Below are 9,591 nucleotides of genomic sequence, written 5' to 3'. Positions count from 1 at the left end.
TTATAAAAGGGGGCTCACAGGAGGAAACTGAGGAAACTTTTTTGGGGGGTGGGCAGTAAACAGCAGTCAGATTACTATCACAATCTAAGACATCTTTTTATGCAGACCGGGCGCATCGCTGCTCACCTCAGGAGAGGTGCTTGTGACATTTCAGGGGCATTTTGCTGCCGTGCGTTAAGCAAAAGTTAGGCTGTCGTTAAACATAAGTTCTGGACTTGTTGTGAATATGTTTTGTATTCCCCCAAAATTGAAAAAATACATAGAATGTTAAGCATTTGTTAGCGTTTTAGGAGATTCTGGGACGACGAGCATATGCTGTCTAAATCTTTAAGGTGTGAAAGGACCCTAAACACTGTCAGGGAACATACCTTGAGTTATATTGCTTTATGGTTTTTGGTAGTTTTATTTATAGGGGTGTGCAAAATAATCGTCATGATGATGCATCGTGATTCTAATTTTCGTGATCTACTGCATCGATTCTTGACGCCAAGTATCGATTATTAATTTTTAAAAAATTAATAAATAAAATTGCATGAATGATTGGTGAACATCAGCCAAAAACAAGTGTAATACAACTTCCAGTCCAGTAGATGTCGCTGCAGATGTGTTAACGCACGCTGCTTTGTGTCACAAGCATTTCCGGCCGTGGGATACTGCGCAGAGTCATTAAAAAACAAAACATGGAGGAGAAAATATTGCAACGCATCGCATTAAGTATCGTGATACATCGTGATAGAATCGCATCGTGGCCTGTGAATTGTGATTCGAATCGAATCGTGACTTCTTTGGCAATACCCACCCCTATTTATTTATAGGCGTAGTACATGACTAGGAGGCCACTTTAAAAAACATCAACTAACAAAATGTTATTCATTTAATTTTCTGGTTGCCATAAGCACATAAGCAAAGAGCAATGAAATATGTAAAAAAAAGATATTAGTTTCTGGTAATTTTTTTCTTTAATACAATTAATTTTAAATATATTTTGTAAACAAATAAGGTGTTTCACATTTTTTACTTAATTTTATGCATAAAATGTTTTTGACTAAATGTACAAAAGAAAAGGGGCTGACATTTTATGTTGACTGCTTAATACTTGAGAATGTGAATCTGAGATAAAAGTATTGTAATTAAAATTTGATTTTAAATTTTGATTATCTTCATACTTAAAATTCTAGATAGTGGAGCTTCTCAGCAAGGGTTTGCCTGTGCAGATCGCAGTCATGCCAACCACATAATGGGTTTAAATTGGAGGCAGCTGTACTTTTAAGTGAAAGTCCAGTTGCCTCCGATTTATTCAGTTTTGTGGTTAAGCAAGAGTTTTTGCAAATAGGAGATGGTACACCCTTACAGGTCCTAAAATCAGACCACAGGGCTGTGTGTCCAAACTCTTTACTTTCCGAGTATGTGACTGTTTGGACATTTGTTAAAAATGTTCAAAAGGTGATATATTTGTTCACAAACTTTTACAAAGCCACACCCGAGATAAGTCGTCTGTCCTAGTGTGACTTGTGCTGCAAGTGAGATAAACTGACCAAAACTGAAGGGAATTGGTCGGAGTGCAGAGAACAGCACATGATAATCTCTCTCCTAGACATGAACACAGTGTTGGACTGACACAAAGGAAAGCCAGATATATAATTTAAAGTTTCCATTGCTTTCAGGAAAAGGAATAGTCTTACCACACAGATATTTTTTCATAGCTTTGTGGTCCATCCACTCTGTATTCTATTCTATTATATTCTATTCTATTCTATTCTATTCTATTCTATTCTATAAGGGAATCTCAGTCAGTAAGAAGTGATTGGCATGGTGATTTCCTGTCAGTTTGACCAGTTTGTCATTGAGGGCAAATTTAATGACAATGTGTGTGTAGACTAACATGTGCATTTGTACTGTTTCTGGGAAATGTCTCATTTCTCCTCATCCCATCCTAAAAAAAAAGACCATTCATCATGGAACTGTGGTACTAAAGCTTGGCTAAAAAAAAAAGACTTTAAAAAGATGCATGTTAGAAAAAAACTGAAGTCAAACCTCAACACCTTAGATGTGGCTGCCTTGTAAAAGAGGCAGTGTATGATAAAAAGCACACAGGTATGGTGGTCTCCACCCCTTTTGAATGAATTTGTGACATTTATTACATCTTATTTTTTTCCCATCTTATTTCAGCAGTAATGCCAGATTTTCTCCTTTATCTAAACTATCAAAATACGTTTTACAGATGTGGTTATATACCACAGCATGTAACTTTCTTCTACTTAAGCCTTTAAAATCCTGCTGTAATAAAACACTGGCTCCCTGGGCAGCATAAGTATGAACGTTTAAAGTAAAAGTAGCAGTGGGACGCAATATGGGAATCTTACTGCCAAAAATACAGGTTTTAGATTATAAATAAATAGAGTTTTTCCTTGTTTAAGGAAATGTATGCAAAGTTGTAATAAGTGGCATTGTTTTATCTTGTCTCTGAGACAGATAAGATGCCAGATAGGAAGTTTAATACACTGTCAGGAAACTGCAACCAATGCAAAACTGCATGTTTCTTGAGGATGAGCTGAATCAACATTAAATGGTGTCATCGTCTCTGATGTCAGTGCCAATCAAAAGGTAGTCACTTTTGTCATGAAGCGTTAAATCATTGTCGAGAGGGATGTCACCTGAAATAACAGATATAAGAAGGTTGTTTATGTGTACATTATGTATGATTTTATAGCAGAGACATGTCTGAATTATCTGTCTTCTGTTTGAACCTCTTGCAACTAATGTAACCGGGAATTAAACCCAGGTCCCTTGCATAGAGGTGAAGACATTTGACCTCTTTACCATGGAGACTGCATCAACAGAACATTTTTATTAATCTATATTTTTTATGTTAATTAACACTGAGAAAAAGGACATGCTATCAGATTACCTCTGCTGCGTACTCCCTACTGTTAACCGTGTGTTCAGATCCTGCAGGCCGACTGGAGGAGCCCCAGTGGAAATGCAGCTGAGCTGCAGTATAACGATGACGCAGGCTGGAGATATACATCTTGGGGGGCAGAGATATTTGCACTGCAAATCAATCAAAATAAACAGAAAAGAGTCACAGCTGCTTTACAGCTATCAAGAGGAATTCTTTTTAACCTTGTCCAAAGTAAGAAAGTCAGCATGGCCCCTGAGCCACCAAGGTTGTAAAACTGCATTAAATGCAGTTAATTTTGAAGTGTTGCTTGTTTCACTCCACATGTTCAGTGTGTCATGACTGCTTACGCATGAAAAACTTGTGTCAGCTCTTTTCAAAACATGCATCATACAAGGATGTCACTCAGCTTGTGGTGCGAAGGTCCATCCCATCAGCAACCATAAGCACTAACCTACTCTTTGCATTCCGTCACGTTTCCATCACCTGTTCACTTACAGATATACCTCATGTTGAATCATAATTTTGACCTGGGAGACGTTGCATGCATGTTAAGCACAACCGTCATAGAAATTCCTGATGAAATCTTTGAAGGTTTGTGTCAGACGTCTGTTGAATCAGCCTCACAAAATCAAGAATAAAGCACCAACTCTACCCAAGAAGTCTTTTTTTTTTTTTTAGCTTTTTTCTACAGTGTGTTCTGATTGCAAGCAATTCTCTTTATTGCTAATTTGGCTATAAATAGAAACCGCATATAAAACCAATTTCTCTGGGCTGAGCTACAAGTCAAGGCAGAGGAACACCCTTGGCATGAATTTTCCTTTACTAAATCTGGAGCCATTTTTTATTTTTTTATTTTTGTATTTTCTGATTACAGAAAATTGCAGTTGCTAAACTGGAAGGATGCTACTCTCCTTATTTTTTGTGTTGGCCCAGGCATTATATCTCCATATTTCTATGAGGCCATATCTATTGAATATCTTGTGGAGTTAATTTAACTTAACTTAAACTTTAAAAGTATCTGCATATCAAACCATACAAAGCTATTGTTTGCTCTGTTTCTATTAAAGGTCGTTCCACCTAATTAGAGATTAGCATCAACACTGTTTAATACTTGATGATATTTTTAGTAGATTTTTACTCACAAGAATGCCCATTATTTCCCAGAGTGAGTTGTTCATTTGGTGACAGGTTGTAGTTTTGAAGCTCAATCGGACGCAAAGCTGGATCGAACCTCAGCAGCTCTGATTTGATGTCTATTGGAGACTGGAAAGCACCTCCACAGAAGGGGTAATGCTTGGACCAATGATGCTCTCCTTCTGGTCCTGCAACATCACCATTTACACACTTTTAAAAGATTCATTAATGACTGGAAGAGGTACCTAAAAAGAAAGCCCACATGTGCTTCGATTCAAAGAACCAGCTGCAAGCTTCATTTCTAGCTATGTACATTTTTCTTTTTTTTATAAGAGCAATCAAAGCGGAATAAGACACAATCTGAATCTTTTAATCAATTCAAATTAGTTTTAAGGTAGCAGGTGTGGAAAACAAGGTCTATAAATCCAGAGAGGAGCATATGTTTAATCCTTAATGTTCAATAAATCATTGAAAAAGTTGTAATGGATTCTAAATTAAATTGTTTGGGGGGTTTTTGTAGAAAAACCTTCCCGGTGTATACAGGATATGCAAGAGTATAAGAGCTAATCTTTTTTTTTTTTTATATATATACTTTGTTGCTTTAAATATTTTTCAATACATTTTATTGGGATTTGATCAAATAGGCAAATAAAGTACTTCAAAGTTGTAAATTGGAAGAGGAATGATTCATTATTTCCTTTTTACCTATAAATATCTAGCTAGTACATGTATTTAAATCTCTTTTACTCTCAAGAATATGCAAAACGTTGACTTCATAATCAATTTTGTTATCAAATAAAACAGGCTCCTTTTCCATAGAAAGCATGACACAAGACTGGCATTAATGCAAGAATATGGAGGGATATGAAAAAGTGAGATTAGAGAATGCCAAACTATGCTCTATTTTCAGCTTGCCATACATTATTGGGAAACTTTAAAATTTGAAACAGAGGCGGGTGTTTTTCTTCCCGTAGGGCACAATCCAAAACATAACCATAAACCTATACGACCGGAGCTACACATAAATTGGTTAAAATAAAAGCATATTTAAGAATTAAACTGACCCAGTCAACTAATGTGATCATCCAAGTTAAGTGAGTTTGAGCTTTTTTAAACAAATAAAATGCTCTTGTATTAGTCTATAAATGTGCAAAATGGATAGAGACATGATCCAGACACTGGTAATTTTAATAAGAGATGGTTTTATCAAACAGGGGAGAACAACGTCTTTATCTAATAAGAGGTTTCCATTTACCACAAGGTGGCAGATGTATACACTGGTTGTTCTAGTCATGCACTCACACAAAGTGACCTCAGCTGTATGGATGTGTCTCCAAAAGTAATAAGTCACACTGCCCTTCAAAATAAAGTTTGAGATATTTTGATTTCATAGCTTTTGAATTAGATCATCAATCACAAGCAAGACCAAGATTTTTGGATGAATGAGTTTAAACAGTTGCATGAAAAGCCCTGGAAGCATATTCCTCTACTGGCTGAGTGTTGGCACTAAATAATGACCCATCCAGAATTAATCAGATATTTCATCATTCAGCACTTGCCAACCATCCATAGTAAATACTGAATGATTCAGCATGATATCTTTGGCCTGGCATTCAGATGAATGCGTATTGACTACAAGAGACATGTCAATGAGCGTCAAACAAAGCTGCTAAATATCCAATGCTCAATGTTTAACTGAGAGAAAACCATCCAACAATAACAACAAAAATGTACCCTTATGAATATAATTGCTCAATTTCCAACCTTATTTGTTGTTTAATTTAAACCGGATTGTCCTTCAGCTAAAATCTGACGGTCCCCTGGCAGTGCCGGCTTAATCATATGTGTCTGTGGGTAATTTTCAAAATACAGTCTGCTCTGTGTAGCGGTAACCATAAATTAGGAGAGTTAGAAAGTTTTTTTGGAGTGATCTATTCAGAACAGTCACAATCAACATCCCGAGTTAAGATTTATTGTGTGTCCTCAGCTAGAGGGTGAAGCGTTGAGGGGTTAAATTGTATGACTCAGCAGAGACCATGTCAAAAAAAAAGAATGAGCTACCAGCTTCACAAATTACAATAAAAAAAAAAAAACTCTCAGGGCTCTGGATGTAAGGGAGGAGGAAATGTAGCAGCAGCAGTCTGAAAACATGGGATTTTTTTTGTTGTTTACTGTGATTTAATAGACAAGCTGCATAGAATATTACTGCATATAAAAACAATAAATACATAATGTAACTATTTAGTCTTTTTATGGTTTTATGCGGTACAGATCAGGCCATTCTGCCCTATTAAGTGTCTTAATTTCTGGATAAAAATATATAAAGCTTTAAAAAAATTGCAACACTTTATACGTCTTTATTCTAATAATCCTGTACATAAAAAATAAAACAGTGTTTATTTAAGGATTTGAATGCTTTAAGGTGGTTTTCAGTACAATCTAATCACTGATTGCAAAAGATTGTTTAGACGCAGTGATACAGAGAGAAGAGGTCACAACGTGACCACAGTTTATGCAACAAACTCCTGGGTCAAGAAGTCCTCAGACCTTAAGGCATGACACAAAAGCAAGTCAACCGCTAATGCAATGTTTTGGATGTAGAGCTTGCAGAAGAACCATACAATGAAATGAGGTAACTACAATGTCAGAAGGTGTCTTACCATGTCACTGGAAAATCATAGTAGGCTTTATTTTTCCTTTGACCATGAAGCCAGCATTTTGCACTTCTATAGTGCCCTACCATTTATCAACGAAAACAAAACAAAACAAAAAAAACTTTCTACAATAATTATATCACACAGAGAGTTGGAGGAAACTAAGTTCTGATTAAATTTTCCATGAAACGAAATAAATTCTCTTTCTCTGTTTGAAAAGACAAAAAGTTGCAAACGTTTAAACTTGAACCTTTAACCATTCCATGAAAATGTAATTCATTTTGTGCTTACATTTCACCAAAAACCCAACGCATTTGATATTAGAATCGTATAAAATAAAATTCTGATGATCATATTTATTTTTATTTTTGCATTCAGAAATTTAAATATAAAAACCTGAAAATACTTTTATGCATACTTATTTTGAATCTCAGTACAGGAGAGAAAATGAATGATTGCTCAATAAAGTAGGGAGTGGGAATAAATGGATTTATGTGAATATTCTCTTTTAGATACAGTACATTAATATTGCTTCTGGATGCAGACATTCATGATATTAAATCAGTTTGAATTGAGTGTAAAATCAACGGCCACTGAAATATATCCTATAAGACAAAGCATATATTAAACGTGGGGTTTAATGATATTTACAGTGAAAATACATTCAGACTTACCCCTGTATGTCCATTTAGCGCCTGAAAGAGACAAATAAATAAAGTAAGTTATTGTTTCTTTCATGTTTATAAAAAAAAAAAAAACCTCAAAGATCGCAACTGGTAATTGATAATAATGCCAAAAAAGACACTAGACCGAATCCAATCCCATTTTATCAGAAAGGTAAATCTTCCTAAGCAGACGCTCATCTTTTTCATCCAGGACAGAGCTTACCGTGCAGGACTCGGAGGGCAGCCAGCTGCAGGAGCACACAGGCGGTGAAGCTCAAAGTGCGCATCTTGACCTCCTCCAGTAACAGCTCCGGGATCTTGGAGCGCCCGTCTTCGGATAGCCTTTTATAACCATGCTGTTGGCGCAAACTGACGTCAGATCATCAACGAAACCGGTCGTCTGATTCCCCCAAGTCACCGGAGGGTGACAGCCATGGAGCGGCCAAAGCGCAGGCAGTGAAAGCGCTCATTGAGGTCTCCACCTCATTCTAGAACTGCAGTAACGCTTTACACTCTGTCATCTACTGTGGTAACTACACACATTGCACTAATCTGAACTTTCATCACGTTGTTTCTGTATGCTGAGTGGCTCCAGTTTGTCATTAAAGTTAATACATTCAAACTATAACAGGTATGACACTATGTGTGATACCTATGATACTATGATAATAATATCATATTGCAACTATCACGTGCCTTACTTTATCATTATTTTCTACCTTGAGTTAGTTTATCACCTAAAATCCAAGTAAAACAATGAAGTTTGTCATTTTAACCAGAGAGACTGTGCAGATTATATTATTTAGTGTACACATATACACAACTGAGTGACATTACTTTGTATGGAGAAGGATTAGGGCCACTGCAAAAAAAATGTTAACTGATTTTTAAATATTATTTCAGTTTAATATGGGGAAAAAAAATTCAGAATTCTGACTTTAATCTCAAATTTCTTACTCTAATCTCAGAATTCTGACTTTAATCTCAGAATGTTGGATTTTAATATAGATGGGCACAATGAAGGAAGATATGTGGGAGCACTCAGCTTCACTGACAAAGATCTGAGTTGTTTGGGAGGGCCAGTAACACATTGGTGAAAAATTATGGAATTAGGCGACTTTTTACATGCCAGAGGGGTCCTCGGTGATGCTATTTAATTAATGGAAGAGCAGGAGGTGATTAAAACAAGAGAGCAAGTTTAGTCTCTAAAGCAGACATGGCTACGGCTTGTAGCTAACATGTTTGTTAGCTGTCAGAATTCAGTCAGAATTCTGAGATTAAAGTCAGAATTCTCAGGAAAAAAATTCAATTCTGAGAAAAAAGTCAGAATTCTGAGATTAAAGTTAGAATTCTGAGAAAAAAGTCAGAATTCAGAGCTTAAAGTCAGAATTCTCAGAAAAAAAATTCAATTCTGAGAAAAAAGTCTGACTTTTCTTATATTACACAGAAATAGAATTTTAAAATCAGTGGCCCTAATCCTCTTCCGTACAAAGTGATGTCACTCAGTTGTGCATATGTGTACACTAAATTATACAAGCTGCACAGTTCTCTTGTTGAAATGACAAACTTAATTATTTTACTTGGATTTTTGGTGATAAAATTACGACGGAGTATTAGGGCCACACATGAAGAGAAAAAATATTTTTGCCATGACGAGATTAAACTCGACATGTCGACTTTAAAGTCGACATGTCGACTTTAAACTCGCCATTTCGAGAATAAAGTTGAAATGTCTTGTTGAGTTTAATCTCGACGTGTCGACTTTAAACTCGCCCTGTCGACTTTAAACTCGCCCTGTCGACTTTAAACTCGCCATTTCGAGAATAAAGATGATATATCGTGGCGACTTTAATCTCGACATTCCAAAGTTTGGAGAAAAGAGCAACCGCGCTCCACAGCTGCAGTCTGCGTTTTAAGAGTGAAGGTAGTCTTTGACGTGCTGCAACTGTATAACTGTATAATCATCACAGAAAGTACAATTTGACCAAATCATCTACACAAGGCATGTCTGATTCTGGATTCTGTGCATGTAACCTGTGCAGCGGTTGGCTCTCTTGAACTAATTTCAACTTTATTGTCGACACGTCGAGATTAAACTCAACATGACATTTCAACTTTATTCTCGAAATTTTGAGTTTAATGTCGACATGTCGACTTTAAAGTCGACATGTCGAGTTTAATCTCGTCATGGCAAAAATATTTTTTCTCTTCATGTGTGGCCCTAATACTCCGTCGT

The 9,591-nt window shown here is 36.2% G+C and overlaps 1 protein-coding gene across 2 annotated transcripts in view; it reads right to left on the bottom strand.

Moving 5' to 3' along the window:
- Window positions 1-7,843, bottom strand: part of ca12 (carbonic anhydrase XII) — a 23,412-nt gene extending 15,569 nt beyond the window's left edge. The window contains exons 1-4 of one of the 2 annotated variants that reach the window (XM_038268795.1): window positions 7,579-7,843; window positions 7,365-7,385; window positions 4,045-4,224; window positions 2,909-3,051 (exon numbers count right to left, since the gene is read on the bottom strand). In XM_038268795.1, the coding sequence (XP_038124723.1) occupies window positions 2,909-3,051; window positions 4,045-4,224; window positions 7,365-7,385; window positions 7,579-7,642 (408 nt within the window). In that variant the 5' untranslated portion in view covers window positions 7,643-7,843. The remainder of the gene's footprint in view (window positions 1-2,908; window positions 3,052-4,044; window positions 4,225-7,364; window positions 7,386-7,578) is intronic. The other variant, XM_038268794.1, reaches the window with a different exon arrangement.
- Window positions 7,844-9,591: the final 1,748 nt, after the last annotated feature.

Source organism: Cyprinodon tularosa, unplaced genomic scaffold (genome assembly GCF_016077235.1).
Source record: "Cyprinodon tularosa strain WSP-4 unplaced genomic scaffold, ASM1607723v1 ctg71, whole genome shotgun sequence".
NCBI lineage: Eukaryota > Metazoa > Chordata > Actinopteri > Cyprinodontiformes > Cyprinodontidae > Cyprinodon > Cyprinodon tularosa.
The sequence above is the reverse complement of the archived record's forward strand: the minus strand, read 5'-3'. Positions and strand labels throughout refer to the sequence as shown.